We start from the raw sequence: 18,932 nt of genomic DNA, 5'->3' as shown, positions 1-18,932 counted from the left end.
CTAGTTTAGCCCCGCTGGCCCCTTCTCGCACCCGTTCCCCGCCTCTGCTCCCCACTCCCCTCTCCCCGCTCCTGCAGGGAGTCTCAGGGCTTCAAAGCTCTGGGCGCATGTGGAAGTCATTAGACCTGAGGGGAGAGGCTGGCGACAAGTGCCAGAGCCCGTGCCCCACAGCCACTTTGAAGTGCGCTCAGATGGTGGGGCGGGCGGGGCACCGGGAAACCCCAGGCCAGCCCTGCCCGGTCCCACCGCAGGGTGGGGGCTGCGTCCGCCCCTCTCCTGCCAAGGGCTGGGGGCCCAGCCTGAGGTGCAGCCAGGCAGGCGATGCCTGGAGGTCCTTCTCCCTGAACTCGTGTCCTGCCTAGAGGAGGAGTCATGAACAACGTCAGTGAAGTAAAAACCAAGGGGCAGGCGGTTCAGGGCAGACACCTGTGCCCTCGTTAAGGAGAACAAGCCCCAGCAAGCAGCCTCCCAGGCCCACGTCACCGTCCAGCCAGGCTGGAGGCCCGCAGCTGGGGACGCGGCGCAGGGGCAGCAGCAGGAGGAGGGCTGTGGGTCAGAGGACCGAGGGCCTCTGCCCTGGAAAGGACGACAGGAGGGTCTCAAGAGAGGCTTGCATGTTTATTCCTGCTCAGGGTGGGCAGGGGTCCTGTGGCTGGCAGAGTGGCACCTCTGGGCTGGCGGCTCTCACCTCTTGCTGGCTGCAGCGCAAACACATGGGATGACCTCTGGGCCCTGGGCTCCCGCCCAGCAGCCCCTCCCTGCCCGGCCACCCCCCATAGTACCTGGCAGCTTCAGCCACTTGGGCACCTTGCCCAGACCCCTCCTCACTGGCTGGGCCGTCCCAGGGCTGGGCTCAGGGGGGCCCACTGCCCCTTCTTCAGCAGTTGGCTCCAACTCAACGGGCACAGGGTCAGGGGCTGGTGGCGGGGGTGGGGTTCCAGCAGCCCTGGACATGGACCTGAGAACAAAGGCCGAGGTGCCAGATGGTGGGCACTGTGGCAGCGGGCTCTCCCCACCCTCTGTGGACACTCACCTGGCCACCAGCACGTCAGCTGCAGACGGGGAAATGGTGTGTTCCAGCAGCGTGGGCTCCAGGTAGATGCCTGCAGGAGGCCCAGCCTACCCTCAGGCCACAGAGAATGGGGTGCCCCTGCCTACTGCTGCTCTGCTCTGGGAGGGGGCGTGACCCAGCCTGAAGCCCCCAGGAGAAGGGTATGGGGTATCGGGGCCACAGGTCTCCCTCCCAGACCCGAAGTCCCCTGCTCTGGGGCGTCTGATGAGCTGGGATGCACGGCCCGGGGCTGGTCAGCAGCGGTGGGCAGAGGGGGGCCCCACCCACCTGTTGGCTCCTCAGGTCCAAAGTGCACAAGGGCAGCAGGGAAGAGGTTTGCCTGCAGGGAGGACAGAGGAGAGCTCAGGGACCAAGTGGGCACCGTGGAGGACGGCAGAGAGGGCCGCACTGCACTTCCATGCTGGCCTCATGGGTGCTGCACCCATAAGGTCCAGGGCTCCGCTGAGGGCTACGGCCCTACCAGGCCCCTCCCACCGTGCAGTCCACTGCCCAGCTTCACCTATTCCTCCTCTGGCACCAACCCCAGTGCAAGCCAGGCCAAGGCATCAGACCATCGAATCCTAGGGCCAGCCCCAAACACCAGCTGAACAGGAAGTTCTCGTGGTGTGTGTGCTCTGGCATTTTTACCTACCTCCCCTTCCTGCCCAGTTCCCGGGGTAAACAGTTGACAGTCTGAAGGTGGGAACTAAGCTTGGAAGCCCCCGCCCTCAGCAGAGACTGCAGGAGGTCAAGAGGTCAGAGGAGATGCAGACTCACACAGAACTGCATGGGTGGGGGCATGGGGCACAGCCCGCCATGCCCCCCACTCCCCTCCCTCACCTGTGCTGCCCAAAGAACAGAGTGCAGGAGTCGGGGGCACTCCATAGGGACTGACATATGAGCCCAGGTGCACTGGAAGCAGCTAGACTGGAGACAGGAGCACCAGGGGAGGGACCCTCAGTGGCCCCGGCACAAGGGGAAGGCGGGGGGGGGGGGGGCTCTGGGAGCCAAGCTGCTTTGGGAGTCCCAGGCTGATCGGTGCCTCCAGGCCTACTGCCTTGACCCAAAAGCCCATAGGTGGGTTCCCTGACTCGGCACTGGTCTCGCTTGATAAGGAAAAGCCAGTGCCAGCCAGCATCAAGCCTGTCCTGCAGGGTGGGTGTTGCACTGGGGTCCCCACACCCCTCCCGGAGGCCTGTCCATGGGGGTGGTGGTGCAAGATTTCTGCTCAGGACTGGCTCCACCTGCGCAGGTGTGGGACAAGGACACATCACGTGGCCCCCGAAACGCCCCCGGAGGCCTCCCAGGTAGGGGGCTGGACTGTGGTGCAGAGTCAGGGCTGTTGCAGAGGATCACGAAGCCCTCCAGTGTCGTAACCTGCCTCTATTCCCGCCTCTGCACCCGACGAGGACCATGGCTGTAAGCCCCAAAGCTGGCCTGAGCCAGCAGGAAGGCCACCGCCCAAGGCTCTGTGTCCTTAGCCCTGGAGGAAGGGCCACTGCTGCCAGCTGAGCGCATCCTCTCTGCCCAGCTCTGAGCTCTTGGCGTCCGGGCGGGGAGTATTAATAAGAGGAAGCTTCAAAGGCCAGGCCTAGGAACGCTGAGATTGCAGTTGAAGCTGAGGGACAGAGAAGGGCCGTGAACACTCTGAAACCCCACTGTGATGCCTGGAATGATAGCCTGGTGCGGGGAGATGGGCTGCAGGGTGGAGGGAAGCCCCAGGGCCCTGGAGGCACTGGAAGCTGGGGGCGTGGGGAGAGAAACACAGGTAGGACAGTGCCTCAACCTTTCTAGGGTAGTGCAGTGAAGCCAGACCCTGACCCGGCCAACCCGCCAGGCACTGGGGCCACCCACCCGGCTGGGCCGTCTGGGAGCTGCAGAGCTTGAAGTCTTGAAGGACCCATTTGGGCCCCTCGAGGCAGCTCCTCTTGAACCTGGCCTCCCTGCCTTTCCTCAGCACCTGCTGGAAGCCCCCTACCTGCCAGCCTGTGTCTCAGGGAATCCCATTGGAAAAGGGGTGAGTGGACGGCACAGAAGACCACCATGACCGCCAGGAGGGAGGGTGTACCCCTCTGCTCAGGCTGACGAGGTCTACATGGATCGTGGTGGTCTTCAAGGCCCACTAAGGGTGATGGAGGGGCTCTGGGCGAGGCAGTGGTGGGGGTGGCTGAGACAGGAGCCGAGTGAGCTCCCTGAGGCTTGGGGCAGAACCAGCACTAAGGGGGCTCAGTCCCAGGAAGCAGGTACGACGTGGGCGGTTGGGGACCTTTGTGTCCACGGACTGGGTCCTCTGCATCCTCCCATCCTTGGCCTCACCCTTTTTTGGCCTCTCCCAACGAATAGTCACTCTGACCTGATCCAGTGGCCAAAAAGGGCACTGGGCTGCCATCCCCCACACCCACCCTGAGCTGTCACTTTCTGGGGCGCAGGACCAGCCCCCGGGCAGCCTCCAGGGCAGCCGGCAGCCAGAACGCGGCCCTGCCAGGGACATGAAAGCCAGCAGCTTCCGCGCCCGCGCCTGCTCACCCGCAGGAGGGAGGAAGCCTTCCTTCCCTGAGCCCTGCCAGCTCTCTGATCGCGGGCGGGCAGGGACGCCACTCCGAGCAGAGGCCCCACGGCTCCAGGGCGAGCTGACGGATGAAAGGAGACGGCTGCTGGTAGCGGGGGCAGAGTGTCACCAGGAATCAGGCCACGTGGGCGGGACAGGCAGCACCCCAGGGTTCCTAATTGGAGGGGGGTGCCTGGACGCTGGCCCCTCTCCATCCCAAAGCATCTTCCAAATTCAATGTTTATCAACAGGCTGGCCAGCGAGGGAGAGTGGGGAGGGAGGGAGGGCGGGTGGGGATAGAGGAAGGAGGCCCAGTGCCTCTGGGGCTCCCGGGGGGCTGCAGAAGGGGGCTGAGAAGGGGGAGTGGGGGCGGGGGAAGCACCCTGCTCCCCCCAACCTTGACTCCTTTCCTTGGTGGGCTTCCAGCCTCTCTGCTGGCCTGGCCCCATCCCCCCATGACGGTGGCAGTCCTGAGCAGCAAGCAGACCCCCTTGCCCCAACTAGACCTCTGCAGGGCCTGCTGGCCACTCAACAAAGGCCAGCCTCTGTTACTAATTAAAATATCTGAAGACACTTTAAGAGGAAACCATTAGGCTAGAGGGCTGGGGAGGCCTCAGGCTGCTCTCCTGGGGTGAAGGGACAGGACATTCCTTCTTGCTCTGGACTGCGGCCCAGCAGGGCACCGGATCAACGCTCCTCACCCTGGGAGCTCTAGGGGCCTCCAGCTAGCAGGGAGGGCCCACCACGGCATTCCCAGAGGAGGCCACAGGGCCCAGGGGAAAGGCAGGGGCAGGGCAGCAGGCCTGGCAGCAGCCCCTCCCGTCTGGGCAGCTGGCCACCTGCAGCCGAGGCCTCTGACCCTTGGCCCTTAAGGGGTTCCCCTAAGCAGCCCCACCTGCCAGCCCCTTCTCATCCAGACCCAGGGGCAGTCCTGGCTCAGGACGGTGGCAGCCAGCCGGGCAGGCCCATCCCCACCGGGGCAGGAGGCAGAGGAGGCTGGAAAGCCCCCAAACTGACTTCAGCAGCACCCTGCTCCCTCCTAGTCCACCCTCTAAAAGGCCTTATCATACTCCCGACTGCGGCCTCACGCTCCCTCCTGGGCAGGTGCCCCTCCCGGGCCAGCCTAGCAGCACCCACCAGCCAGCCAGGCAGGCAGGCAGTACCTGAAAGAGGGTCAGCGTGTGGTCGTCCAGGATGGTTTTTGGAGGAGCAATGACTGCGGAAAGATGGTTGTCTGCGCCAGGAAACGCCTCACGCCCCCCATCACCCCCCCATCCCTTGCCCATGCACCCCCTGCCCCAGGACAGGCCTGAGAGTGAGCATGAGGCCTGGGCCATAGGCCTCAGCTGAGGAATTTCTGAAGTACTCCTCAGCTCACATCCCCCTGTCCATCACTCTACCGCTGCAAAAACCCAGCAAGAAGCTGGGAAGAGGGCCTCGGGCAGGCTCACCTGCAAGGGGACACCTGCCCTTCACAGTTCCCTGTGCAGCCCTGCGGCCTGACCCTTCACTACCCAGACGCCCTCCAAAGGAAGCCAGCAGCTCGCCCCTGTGCCCCCAGCCCCTACAGCTCCTGGCCAGGTGGGAAGCAAAGGGCACAGGGGCGCTGAGCAGGGTCAACCTCCCTCCCCAACTTCCCCAGTCCCGGACTCATGCTCAGACACCGGCACAGGACCTGCCTGCCCCATGATGCTGTTTCTGTGGGAAAAGCTGCTTCAAGCCCCAACTGGGAGGTGCCAGGGCTGCTGAGCAGGAGGTCCCAGAAAAGCACTTACACAGGTAGAACGGCAGCTTGGGGTTGCCCAGGTGGCTCCTCACGAAATCCCGCAAATCCCCCACTGCAGGAGGAAGGGTGGGGTGAGCAGGGATCCCACACTCAGACCCACTCCAGGGCCGGGCCCCCTCTGCAATGGGACGGGAGCCAGGTCCAACCTGTGTGCAGACCCGCTCCCCAAGGTCACCAAGAACCCCACTCAGAACTGGTGGCACTGCTGCCTTCCTTCCAGGTGAGCTGCAGCCCCAGGCCAAAGACCCCGCTACTGGGTGTGGGGGAGACCTGGGTCCACCCTTCTCTGGGTGCCCCTCTGTCCCACCCATGCTCAGAACAGATGGGTGCACGGGGCCACCCAGTCCCACGGGTACTGCCTAGCTGGTCTGCCGAGCCTCCAACGTGAGCCGGTCCCCAGCCCTGCACCCGCTGCCTGCCCCATGGCCCAGAGGGAAGGAGGCTGGAAGAGCTCACAGGGCGCCCCCACCCTCCCGGACGCCCAGACGGGGCTGCTCACCGGTCTCGCTGGGGCGGAAGAAGCCCTGCAGGATGTAGCGGTCAGGAAACAGGACCCTCAAGACCACCTAGGCCAGGACAAGCCAGCTTGTCAACAGGACAGCTGGAGTCCAATCCAGGCGTCCACACCCCTGGGCCCACGATGGCTAGGTCCCCCGGCCACGTCGGGCCAGCACCCCCTCACCTTGGCTGCCCCCTAACGCTCCCGGCCCCATGGGCTGGACACAAGGACCAGTCAAGTACCCACGTGCACTTGTGAAAACACACTGATGTTTTTCATTTTAGAATGGGGCTGCCTGGCTCATTAACGAACCACGGCCGTGTAGGCCTGGGCTGAAGTACAGGAGACCATGGCCAGTGGCTTGTGGGCTGCAGAAGCCGCAGGAGGCCCCAGTGCAGAGCCATGTGCAGACCACCTCCCGCCCAAGGGTACCTTAGGGTAGCGCTGCAGCTTCTCCTTCATCTGAGCCTCTCTGAAGGCCTTGGTCACCAAGGGGGCTTCTTCCAGGCGCTTCCTGGGGTGGGGGGGGGTGGGGTAGGGGGTAGCAGTGGTGAAGGTCCCAGGTCTCCCCAACCAGAGCAGAGTCCCCACACCAGCTGGACTCTGGGTTTCTCCCTCGTCCCCCTGGACTTCGTGAGCTGCTCCGCAACACAGGGCCAGACCGGACTAGGAGCCCCCTGCCTGGGACCCCTCACCCTCTGAGGTGTTGCCAAGGGAACGGGTGTCTCTGAAGGGGCCGGGTGCACACCCACCGTTCACTCTTGAGCTGGGCCAAACGTCTTCTGACATCATCCACGGTCACTTCGAAGAACTCGTCAGGCAGCTCTGCAGGCCAGGCCTGGAGCAGCACCTCCAGGTCAGGGTGGCACACCACGGGGTCTCGGTCCACTGGCTAGGCAGGCAGAGGGCTCGGCTGATGCAGGTCCCGGGAAGGGCCCAGGCTCCCGACCCCAGGGGGCTGGGGTGGCCGTGCAGACCCCGGCTGAGCCATGTGCTGCCGGCCCCGCCTGTTAGCCCATGGCCAGGGCCGGGTCTCCGTGATGGGGCATGGGACAGCCGAGCCTGTCCAGGACTGGAGCCCCTCCCACCATGCCTGCCTGCTTAGCAACACTGACACTGAGACCCTCACTCACCACCACGGCACACGGCCCTGGGGTCTTGGCTTAGCCAGGTCAGCTGGCACCCTGACTGCTGGGGGGTACTTGGGCAGTGGGTGAACAGCAGCATCTCTGTTCACTTCCTGTCTCCGTGGGGGCTCCCCACGAGCCCCAGGGAGCTACCTGTTATCAGGGTCTCCCAGTGGGGAACAAACTTGGGGAGCAATGCCCTGGTCATGGCCATGTCAGCGGTTCCACGGGAAGGGCAGGAGAAGCGACAGCCCCCAAATTAGAGATTTGGCAAAAACCTGCCAGCTGCTGGCCCTATGGCCAGGCTGACCCCTCCTCCCTTCTCTGGGGGAGCAGCTGGCCCCACCCTCTGCCCACCGTGGGGACACAGGAAGGGACAGCGTCTCTCCTAATTGGCAGCAACGGAGAGGGAAATTATAAGGCAGGGCCTGCTCTGCTCGCAGTGCCTCCGGGTGGGTAATTGTAGCGAGTGTAGCCCAAGTGACTATGTGGGGAGACACCTTCGCGGCGCTGAGGCCGCCCATGGAGCCGGGCCCGACAGAGGTGTCCAGCTGCGCCGGCAGGGCCTATGCCAGGTCCTACCCTCCCTCGCACAGAACATCCACAAGCCGTCTGGGGTGAGGTCACTTCTCTGCCTTCTGCTCCCGCCTGCCCACTCCTCCCCGCCCCAGCCTGGCACCGAAATCCCACCTCCTGCCTTCAACACTCAGAGCCGGGCTCAGCAGGCTTCTCTGATCATCCCTTCCTGCGCTCCGGCCCAACCACAGCCCCACCCACTCTAGAGGTCAGACTCACCAACCTGGGGCTGGTCGAGGGCTGAAGCTGCCCAGTGCACCTGCCAGGTGTCCCAGGGCTGCTCCCCCAGCCACACCCGAGGCCTTGACTGCCCAGGCCAGCAGGTCTCTGCCATTCCTGAGTGCACAGCTGCGTCACTCCTCGTAACGAAGGGAGGTGGGTTCTCGCCAGGAAGCCCCACTGATCTCAAGGCACTGTGGCAGGGTGGCCAGGAAGGACTGGCTGAGGCCCGGGCAGTGGGGTCCGTAGGTGGCTGATTGAGGCCCCTGGGGGCTGCACCCTCAAAGCCACAACCCTCCTGCGGCCCACAGGCAGTCCACACCAGAGCTTTTTATAACAAGATGCCAGGCTGCCCCCCATAGCCACGGCGCCTGCATTCCAGAAGGGCCGAGCACTCGCCTGGGCTACGGGGGAGGGCGAGGGCAGATGTGGATGTGCCTGAGCTGGGCGCCGCCGTGTCCACGAGTGCCAGGCCCCCGGCGCTCGAGCACAGAGCCCACAAGCCAACGAGCAAGCTCTGGGGCCCCCCTGTCCCCGTCCCGCCCCCCGAGGACCCGGTTCTGGACACATGAGTCACCCTGAGAACCCAGCAACTGGGTGACTTGTGATCCACGGCCGGGAGCTGAGCCTGACCATCAGACAGGCCCCCTGATCCCCGGGCGGGCACGGCTAGGGAAGCCCGACCCTGAGTGCACGGGGCCACTCTGGCCTCCTTATCCTCCTGGGTACTTCCAGTGCACAGCCCAGGGGTAACCTGGAGGACTGCAGACTGCTAGCACTTCCCACAACCCTCCCACAACTTCCAGAACAGGGACGCAGGTGACACCAGCTGCTGGCTTCATGCTGCTCAGGGGCCACTGACTTTCAGTCAGAAAGTGAGCAGACAAATCTCTCTCCCCGCTGGATCTACCTTCGATTCACACCCCTCCTCCCATGCCTCAGCTCTGCTCCAGAAGCCCGTTTGTCTGTCCAAGAGCAGTCAGGAGCCGGGGTCCCACACGGGAACCAGAGCACTGGGAGAGAGCCACCTCGAGATCCCACTCTCTCCTTCTCCTGCACCGCCCTGCGTCTTGGGGACCTCCCTGCTCCTGGGCAGAGGAGCCAGGGTTCCGAGCAGCCTCTGCTGCCCATCAGAGCCCAGGGGCCAGACCACCCAAGTCCCAGAGCTGCCGCCACGACCGGACCCCAGGCGGTCCCTGTCCCATGAGAACAGTGGATATCCATGGCTGGGCTGGTAGGACGGACCACCCTGTCCTACCAAATGACCGAGGGAGAAGCCAGGGGGCTTCAAACACCTCCATGAGGCCTGCCCAGAAGATATTTCCACCGCAAAGAGGAGAGAGACCAGGAAAGGAGGAGTCGGTCTGACCGCTCCACGGTCAGGGCAGGAAGGAAGCAGGGCAGACACCGCGCCAGCGGAGGCCAAGCCCTGGCCCTGCTCACTTCCAATGCTCTGCCGGCAATCTAGCCCTCATTTGCTGTTCCTTTACCCGCCGCTCCTTGGTCATGGGCAGTTATCATGCACAGCTCCCATCCTAGGTGGATTTATGGAGATGTTTTTGGATGGAGAATAGAGATCCAGGATGAGACACCATTAAGAAAAAAAAAAAAAAACGCATACAGTGGCCACTGTCAGAGGGCCTCAGCGCCCTCACCATGGGAACTGGGTTCCTGTGTGCTGGCCGAGGGAGGGACACAGCCCCAGGGTCCAGGATGGGCCTCCAAGATGAACCTCCCAGTTGGTGCCCGAGGATGCAGGTGGGGTGGCAGGCCTAGAACCTTCCCAGCGCACCTGACAGCTGGCCCACCTGACAGCCCGAATCTCCAGGTCTGCTCCTCCAGATCCTACCAGGGAGCCACTCAGAGGACACGCCTCCACTAAGAACCCAATGTCACCAGGCTTGGGTCATCCTGCCAAAGTCGCAGGTTTTCCATCATCAGCTCAAGGTCCAGCTCCTGAACGCTGTCAGTGTCCAGAGCACAGCCCCGGCCCCGTCTCCCGCCGCCCCCACCCCCTAACCCCAGGAAAGCCAGAGGAGCCGGTTCCTCCCCCGGTGGCCCCGCGGCTATAAGATGGGCAGAATGAGGAGGAGGCAGCCAGAGCCTGGGGTCTGAGCCCATGGGGCGGGGGGGCCTACATGACAGCGCATGACAGATGAGAAAACAGGCACGGGCATGATCCTGAGGGGAGGCTCGGCAGGTGTCTGCAGCCTCCAAGGGTGGGGCCACAGGAGACCCGATTCTTCTGGTGGAACGCCCAGCAGGGGTCTCTCAGTTCCTGCAAGCAAGCACACGACCCTAGCAAAGACTCCCCTGTCCCAGCCTCCACCGAGGGTATTAAGACAAGAGAACACCCAGAAGACCAGAAAGGAGGGAGGTGGATGGAGAGAGCAGACGAGTCAGGCTGTCTGCGAACTGGAGGATACTGGCGAGGGGCCCAGAGGGCACTTGGGAGGGAAAGGACCCTCCAGAGGTGGGGGAACAGGAGCACCCTCTGTGGGTGATGTTCAGAGGAGGCCCTGGGTGACGGCCTGAGGCTGCAGACACTGGACTGATACCTGGGCCACTCACCCATGGGGACTTGGGGACCCGCCACCAGCTGTGGACGGCCACCAGTGCCTTCAGGAAGAGCCTCTGTCACACCAGGATGGACCCTTCAAGGGAGACCCGAGGGGAGGAAGGTGTGAGGGCACTGCCTACCCTCAGCCCCATGCCACAGGCAGTGAGATGCCAGGCCTGGAGGGGACCAGGGGATGGGGCTCTGGGCTGAGACGTGGGCCCACGGCTTCCCCCAACAGCCAGTGGACATGCTCCAGTGGCCACCACACGAGTGGCTGAGAACCCACTTGGGCACACAGGGGTCTCCTCATGTCAAAAGCGGCCTCACTGCCTGCTGAGGTTTCATTTTCTTGACAGTAATTTTCCAGGACATGATGACACAGGGAGAAAAATGTAAAAACTATTTGGAGGTGACCTCAACCCCAGATTTTCCAGCTGCCCTGTGAGGGCTCTTGTTTTCCTCCCGCCCTCCCGCCTCCCTCTTACCCAGACTGTCCTCTGACAATGGTTTTTGGTAACAGGGAATGTGAAGCGTTTCCCCTTGAGGCTTGGAGCTGAAATGAAACACTACGCGGGAGGAAGGCGGGCCAAGCCTCCGTCACTCTCAGAGCCGGCCGCCCTCTGGAGGGAGCAACGCGCCAGCACGAGGCCGGGCCTGACCGGCAAGGCTGCACTGAACTCCAGCCCCTCATCCGCTGGGCCTGCCAGCGGCACAGGCGGAGGCCGCGCCTGCCCCAGCCCTGGGCCAACGTCCACACCTGGGCCTGCACGCCTTCCAAGCAGGAAAAATGAGAGCATCTTTAAGAAGAGGAGAAACGCTGGGCTGCGACAGTGACGCAGGCACACTTTGAAACCCGGTGGCTCCACGCCCTGGCGTGGCCCCACCTGTCTGTGCACGCAGTGCATGAACCCCCAAAGGACTGAAATAAGCAAATGTAAGGCATGGGGTGGCTCTCCTCATGCACAGGGGAAGACGCCTGCTCCAGGCCAGCAAACCCAGGGGTGGACGCACACAGCAGACCAAAGGGCCAGGAGAAACCCGCAGAGGGAGCCCCTTGAGCCCGATCAGGATGGGGGCCTGCAAACGAGGCTGCCTGACCCTGCGGGCAGCTCTGGGGTTCCAGCGGGTACTCTGGCAGCCGGGGCGCCCTGCCCACCGGTTCTACATGGCTTCGCAGGTTGGGCATCTGTCTCTCCCCCGAGTCCAGTCATGGTTGAGACACAGCATGACAAGGACAGCTGGAGGGCACCTGCCTGTCACCAGGCTTTAAAAACCGCCTCAAGACTCAGTTGGAGCCTTCAAAGTTGCTGACCCATCTGCCAGCAAACCTCAAAGGGCATCCCAAGTTAAGGCCAAGGCCAGAGCCCCGGGACTGTCCACAAACAGCGGCAGGGCAGGGACAGGCTCACAGCACGCCCTGGGCCCACACACGGGGGGACAGCGGGCTGTGCTCTTGGGGGCATGTCATGGACAGGCACCCCGGGCCAAGAGGAGGAGGGTGACAGGGCAGCAAGGGGCACTGCTCTCGGTCCACCCCAGGCCCCAGGTCCTGGCCAGGCTCCCCCCAGCCCTGTGTGTTCTAAACCTTCCCGTAAACCGGGGACAGCCAGAGGCGAAGCTGACGCCTGCCCTGAGACATGGGTGCAAGGTGCGGAGTGAGCCCCCGGGGCCACGTCTTCAGGAGATGAGACCATCCCCTGGAGGGTGAGGGGCAGGCAGGGGAGACTGCCGTCAGCCCGCCCTTCCCAGGGGGTTGGGGCCTTTGATCACGAACCCCTGTGCCAGCTGCGTGGGGGGACGCCGGCTGGGAGCACAGCCCAGCAGCACAAAGAGCTGCAGGGCAGCCTCCTGGGCCAGCGGAAGGACTTCAAAGGACAGGCCAGGGGCCGCCGGGCAGCCCCAGCCTCTCTCCGCACTTGGTTCTGACGGCCAGTAAAACTACCTTCTAATAATTAATGTTCTGACATCAAAGGCAGGAGCCGCCTGGGTCTGTAAACCATCCCGGGCCTCAGCCGAGGACCTGCCTGTATTTCATCCTGTCTCTTCTGACTCTTCATTCAAATCCAAAACCACACACAGGCAAAGCATTAATGGGAAACTTGGAAACTCTTTTTGATTACTAAAGTGTACCTTTGAAGTTCCCCCAAAAGTTCTGATTTGTTCCCTTCTCCCCTCCCCCAGGACTCGAGGGGACACAAAGCAGACAGCATGTGGCCAGCCGGGCCTCCGGGTGCACGGCTGTCAGTGTGACAGGAGGCGCGAGGCAGGCGGGCGGGGGACGCTCCACAATCAACCAGCTGCTGGGGCTCCCAGATCAAAGACACGCACTGCTGGCGGCCAGGCAGACCCTCCCCAGGACTCCTCCTTCCTGGGGCCCCTGGGGTCAGCGCTCGGGGATGCACTGGGATCCTGCGCCTGACAGCAACCACCTATCAGGCTGGCACCAGACCAGGCCTCTCCCCACACAGCCCTGGGGAGTCAGCAGGCTCCCAAGAGATGCAGAGAGCCACAGCCTTTAGGGTGGGAGACAGCCAGCCCCGGTACTAGTTTTCTGGCCCCCAAACCTAGGGGTCCCCAGAAAGAGCAGGCCCGAAGGGAGTTGGGCCCCCAGCCCTGGCTCACCCCAACCACAAGGCTCTGCTTTCGAAAGCTGATTCTGGGCCCAGGTGACGAGCCTGTGAGACTGGGGGCTTCGTACTAGTGTCTAATGCAGCCCAGACATCAGCGTAGAAGCCAGTGGGGTCCCTGAAGAGCCAGGGCACCACCACCACCTCCCCAGGACGGACATTCACGGGGCTTGAGACTGGCTCAGTTCCCCTCCCTTCCCCCATCCATTCAGCAAGGACACACAAAGCATGGTTCAGGAAGCAGGAGGAAGCCCCCGCCACCTGCCCCTCTTCAGGAACTTGGGCTCTGTCCCACCGCTGAGCCTCCGCACGGCCCACCCCGCACAGGCACAGGTGCCCCTGTCCCTCTACCCTCCCCTTCAGGTATGTGACCTGAAAGCAAGAGTGAGGAGGGTGCTCTAGAAGAGACAGGTTGCAGGCTCCAGCACTAAAATATTAGTTAACAGCAACTCAGAGTGCAGCTAAACACATCACTGAAACTGGACTGACCCCTGGAATGCAAGGATAGCTTCGTGGGGGAAATCCATCCCAAACCTCAGCATGCAAACGAACTAAATGAGAGCGAAGGCGTGGAATCACCTCAATGCGGGAAACGCAGCTCATAAAGCACCACTCTTGGGCTTCCCTGGTGGCGCAGTGGTTGAGAGTCCGCCTGCCGATGCAGGGGACACGGGTTCGTGCCCCGGTCCGGGAAGATCCCACATGCCGCGGGGCGGTGGCGCCCGTGAGCCATGGCCGCTGAGCCTGCGCTGCACAACGGGAGAGGCCACAACAGTGAGAGGCCAGCGTACGGCAAAAAAAAAAAAGCACCACTCTTACTTTTGATAAAGAAAAATTCTCAGAGAATTAGGAATAGAAACTCGATTTGATAAAGATTTTTCACAGCCCACAGCATCTTTCACAGATAAACTAAGATTACTCCGTGTGAGATCAAGGTCAAGACAAGGATGCCCACTAAATTTGCTGCTATTCAACAGAGACTCAATCACTGCAATACGACAAGAAAAAAAAATGAGAGAAGTAAGGACATCAAGGAAAAAGATAAGCTGACATTATCTGCAGACTCCAATTGAAAATGAGGAACTGCTGGAACCAGTAAAGCAAGTGAGCAAGGCTGCTGGGTATAAAAGCCAGCAGCATCCATGCCCGGGTGGAGCCTCTCCATTCTCACTCCACAAGCTCCTGCTCCAGGCAGGGAATCCTGCAATGGCTCTCCATCGTCTGGAAAGGTGATTTGTACAAAGGAATTCGTTTCAGCAGTGGCATCCTTCTCGTCACTTAAAACCTCAAGTGGACCCTGAGCGTTGGCACATGGAGCCACTCTGGCTGGAAGGAAGGGCAGAAGAGAGCGGAGAGCCTGGAGCCCTCACTCAGAAGGTGCAGCTGCGTCTCGAATAACGCCCACATGCACCTGTGCAGCCTCATGGGCTCCACAGGTGACAACGTGCAGCCCAGGCTGGAAATCCAGGCTGGCCCCACCGTAAGGTCTCTTTATTTGGAAAGACCCTCTCCAGCCACAAGCCAGAGACCTAAGCTGGACTCTGGATGAATGCCTGAGCCTCCCCGGGGGCCAACCCCAAGAGGCAGGGGGCCCAGCACAGCGTAGGAGCCCAAAACGTTGGGAAATCTACAACACGCCTTTCCTGAAAACAGTCTGTGAGCGCTGCTGAGGGAGCAGTCACACAGAGGGACACAAAGAAGCCTATGGGGTCTTCCCTGGTGGCGCAGTGGTTGAGAGTCGGCCTGCTGATGCAGGGGACACGGGTTCGCGCCCCGGTCCAGGAGGATCCCACATGCCGTGGAGCGGCTGGGCCCGTGAGCCATGGCCACTAAGCCTGCACGTCCGGAGCCTGTGCTCCGCAAAGGGAGAGGCCACAACAGTAAGAGGCCTGCGTACCGCAAAAAAAAAAAAAAGTATGACTCATGAAAGCCCTACTGGAGAAAGTCCCAGAGGCGCTCCAGGGAGAAAGTCCTGCCCTGGTGCCAAGCTTGAGCACCAACCCGACAGGAGCCACGCCTGTCCTCCCTCTTAGGAGCTCCAACACAGCTGCAACTGCCCAGGGAGAGGCTGGCCTGACCCACAGAAGACCAGAGATGGCCTCCATCATACAGCGGGGAGGCAGACACTGGCCACACGCCTGACTTCTGCAGAGGTGCCGCCCACCTGGGGGTCTTCTTGCTCAGCGTGATCCAAGATGCAAGGCCCCTTCCACCCCTCATGTCTGTGTGTGGTCAGAGCAGGGGACGGGGGCGGGAATCACTGTGGGGGAGGATGTGAGACTAGGGCACAGCTCAAAGGTGCCCAAAGACAGATTCAACATCGAGAAGACAAAAAGCCTAACACTGCCCTGATGGTAAGTGTCTATTAAGTCGTACCTCAATAGAGCTGATCAGACTAGAAGACAGCGTCACAAAGGCAACCCAGGGCCTGGGCCGTTTTATCACAGCTCCGTGAGGGCTGCACGCCCTCCTCCCAGCTGTGGCTCAGACGGCCGCCAGGAACTTCCAAGAAGTCCCCACCAGAGACGTCCGAGGCCCCACCCACAAGCTTGTGAAGAGTGAGCAAACTCACCCTCTTCTGCCTGTTTGGCGCGTGCCCCACACGCCCACTGGCCAGTGGTGGGACGTAGCATGTGAGCTGCAGCACGCGTGGCTCAGGAGTCAATGTGGCGTGGGACGATCAAGGCCAAACCATCTTCCTGTCAAAAGCCAGTCAAACCCACCAGCCCAGGAGAAGGTGGAGGCACCACGTCCAAGGCTCTAGGAAGGATGGCTCTCTTGGCTGTGACATGGCCAGCCAGGACACACAGGTTTGTCAAAACCCATCAACTGTACATCTAAAATGGTGCCTCAAGAAAGCTGATTTCAGGCAAAGCAAAACCAAAAAATCGCTTCCCTGGGAAGATGAAACCGCACCCAGCGACCCTGCTGCACCCTGGGCTGACCAGTCACAAGGTCAGGTGCAGTTAAGAGAAAGGACCCCAGCGCCCAGCTCGCCCCTTACCAGCTCCGGCTCCGGCTGGGGCTCCTGGCCAGGCCTTGACTTCTTTGGCTGGGAGGGGCCTGCAGGGCTGGAGAAGGACTTTGGCAGTTTGGCTGAAGATGACATCAGAGGCCTCACGGACCCGAAGGGGCCCCCCAGTCGCTGTCCCCCACCCGAGAAAGGAACAAAGGGGGCTGGCGTGGGCTCCTTCGAGATCTGCTTTGCCTGAGCGTCCACCGGTTTTGGGCCCAGGCCATCCACGCGGCCAGCCCCCGGGCTCGCTGCCTCATCCTGAAGGCTCACATCGCCCTGGCTGAGCTCCGCTGAATTCAGTGGAAACGGAGGGCTGCTGGCTGCCTGGTCGGCCGACAAGGAAGGGGTCGGGCTTCCTGGGCTTCTGCTCCAGGAGACCCCAGGCTCCTGCTTGCCAGTGGAATCATGTCTCTTCATGGAAAACCTGAGTGGGTAGGCCCGGAAAGCAAATGAAACTCCATACACGGAGCCCCGCGTCTCACAGTGCCAGCATCGTATCTTCTGGTGACTACCAAACCAAATCCAACCCCTGAAAGCACCCCACAGCCCTTCCCAACCCGCCTCAGCTCACGGGGGAAGAAGCGGGCGTGGGGCCGCCACGCCAGCCCAGCTGAGGGCAGATCCCCCCCACCTGATGCTGCACCCCATGGTGCCCAGCCCCCACAGACTGCAGGTGGGAGAAGCGACTGGCAAGGGTCTGGGCTTCCCCACGTTTCCTGTTTCCTTTCCCTTGAGACCGCAGTTTTCTTCACTAAACCAGACTCAGAGACCCCCCACCTGATGATGGCGCTGCCCCCGGTGAGGCCCAGTGACTGCAGCGTCGTGCTCTGCAAGGCGGCTCTACCAGTCACCTGTGAGGAAGGAACAGGACATCCTGCTGACCCCTTGCTGCCTCCCCCAGCCTGGGCACTGTGTCACCAGCACCATGGGGTCCCCCAGCCAGCCACAGCTCCCAAAAGGCCTGGGTCCAGCCCCCTGCGCCCCAATCTACATCCGAGCATTTGTTCGCTGGTCCATGTCTGTCTCCCCAACCCCACCCCATCCGAGGTCTGGGTGGGCAGGGCTCAGGCCGGGGTTAGGCACATCTGGCCAGCTAACCAGCCCTCTGAGGGCTGGAGCTGATCCAGGCCCAGGTGCCTGAGGCCCAGTGGTCTGTCTCCTCCAGGGGAGGACCCATCCCCCAAGGTCCCTCCCGCTCACAGCCCTGGAACCCCTGCCCCACTGAGCCCTGGGTCAGGAACCTCAAAATGGGATAAATAGGTGGGTGTGCCCTGTCTACACCAGGGGCCCCTCGGGGACAGTGGGCACCCCAGGCCAGGAAAGGGCGCTTGGCCAGTGTTGAAACAAAAAGCCCCTGTGAGCCAGGGGACAAGCGCCAAGAGGGTCCCCCGTCACGGGCGGGCGGGCGGGGACAGGCAGGGCCTCAGTGCCAGGCCAAGCCTGCACCACGCCACACTCGGTTTTGAAAAAGATCAAAACTTTGAGCAAAGCAAATATTTATTAAAATGAAACCACTTTTGTGACTCTTGGGCTTTGAGAGAAGCTGAGAAAACAAACAGGGCTCTGAGGGAGGTTTGGGAGCAGCCCGGGCGGCCCGCAGTTGGTTCCAGCGGAGCCGGCGTCCTGCCTTTTTTCCATGAAACACATCATGCTTTCAGGGCCCCAGTCTGCCCATCGCTGCTTTGAAAGGTCTAAAGGAGTGAATTTTCCAGATTGGAAAGTGGGGTGGGCCCATGTGGCGGCTGGGAGGGGGCGACAGGGCGCGGGCCCGGCGGGTGGGCCCACAGCTCACCTACCTCATCTCTCATGTACACGCAAACGGGGCTGGCCTCACACGGCCGGTCCAGACACTCCCTGAGAGGGGAGAGAAGAAAGCATCACAGGTAGCCACTGCCTGGGGACACTGCTGCCCTGGCCAGCCACTGTGGGGGACCCGCCCACCCTGGCCACCCCACGGCTGGCCATCAGCCCATGGCCTGGGGGTGTCTCCCACCTGCCCACGGCCTCCCGGCTCAGAGCAAAAGGAGGACACAGAACACGGGGACGGGCAGCACCAGCCACCTCCTGGACGTGCCTTGGGTTGCTGTCAACTGTGCCCAGGGTCGGCGATGAGAGAGTCCTGGGAGGGCATGATCTGGGCTTTTATCTGAAGCTGTCCCCTGAGAAGGTTGCTGCCCCAGAAGCACCAGGAGCACTTGGCACGGATCTATCACACAAACTCCGAGGAGAGAGTGGGGCAATGCCAGGACAAACAGGGAGGTGGGCAACGGGCCCAGCCACCAACGCCCCTCCCCTATAAACCAGACCCTGAGATGGGAGGGAAGGGCCCCCAGGAAGCACAGCTGGGCAGGCTGGAGGATGGCAGGCATGCAGGCGCACCATCGCGCACACACCCTCAGAATGGCCAACACCACTCACACAGGCCTGTACCTCGACAGCTGTACCACACAGGCCTGCGACAACCAAGGGAAGTTTATTTCTGCATTTCCTGACACATACCCGTAGAACTAGCCCCCAAATAAACGCGTGTCCCAGACCTAGCAGCAGTGCCCCAGGCCTGACCCTCTCCTCCGGGAAGGGTGACACAAGGCGTTGCGCCTGCCAGAGTAGGAGACCTGGAGCACCCTCAGGCCGTGCAGTGCTCCCTGCCGAGCCCAGGGCTCAGACAAGGAGGTGGCTGGGGTGGGAGACACAGCGGCTGAGCTGCTGACTGTACACAGACACTCGGACACTCGACTGCCTGGGCCCGTCCCCGAGACCCGTGACACTGTCCTCTGCTCAGGTTCAGCATGTTTTCTCCCGTCTCTCTTGTTTGCTTTCAGTTTATGCTCTTGCATATTCCTCAGGGCTGAGACACTCAAGCTAATCCAGAGGTTGCCGTGGGGGCCCCTGGAAGAGGTCCCTGGCCACCTCCCATAGGCTG

The 18,932-nt window shown here is 62.2% G+C and overlaps 1 protein-coding gene across 5 annotated transcripts in view; it reads right to left on the bottom strand.

Annotated features, from left to right (window-relative positions):
- Nucleotides 1-608: 608 nt before the first annotated feature.
- Nucleotides 609-18,932, bottom strand: part of ASPSCR1 (ASPSCR1 tether for SLC2A4, UBX domain containing) — a 30,763-nt gene continuing 12,439 nt past the window's right edge. For 2 of the 5 annotated variants that reach the window (XM_082860389.1, XM_082860392.1), the window contains exons 5-17: nt 17,806-17,863; nt 16,787-16,860; nt 15,998-16,433; nt 6,637-6,776; nt 6,317-6,398; nt 5,885-5,951; nt 5,375-5,437; nt 4,763-4,815; nt 3,578-3,702; nt 1,340-1,391; nt 1,034-1,103; nt 783-958; nt 609-698 (exon numbers count right to left, since the gene is read on the bottom strand). In XM_082860389.1, coding sequence (XP_082716515.1) covers nt 825-958; nt 1,034-1,103; nt 1,340-1,391; nt 3,578-3,702; nt 4,763-4,815; nt 5,375-5,437; nt 5,885-5,951; nt 6,317-6,398; nt 6,637-6,776; nt 15,998-16,433; nt 16,787-16,860; nt 17,806-17,863 — 1,354 coding nt within the window. In that variant the 3' untranslated portion in view covers nt 609-698; nt 783-824. Of the gene's footprint in view, nt 699-782; nt 959-1,033; nt 1,104-1,339; nt 1,392-3,577; nt 3,703-4,762; nt 4,816-5,374; nt 5,438-5,884; nt 5,952-6,316; nt 6,399-6,636; nt 6,777-15,997; nt 16,434-16,786; nt 16,861-17,805; nt 17,864-18,932 lie in introns of those variants that run through there. The other 3 variants (XM_082860390.1, XM_082860391.1, XR_014326939.1) reach the window with 3 other exon arrangements.

Source organism: Leucopleurus acutus, assembly GCF_964270905.1.
Source record: "Leucopleurus acutus genome assembly, chromosome: 19".
NCBI classification, from domain to species: domain Eukaryota; kingdom Metazoa; phylum Chordata; class Mammalia; order Artiodactyla; family Delphinidae; genus Leucopleurus; species Leucopleurus acutus.
Note: the sequence above shows the minus strand (reverse complement) of the source record. Positions and strands in the feature narration are given on the sequence as shown.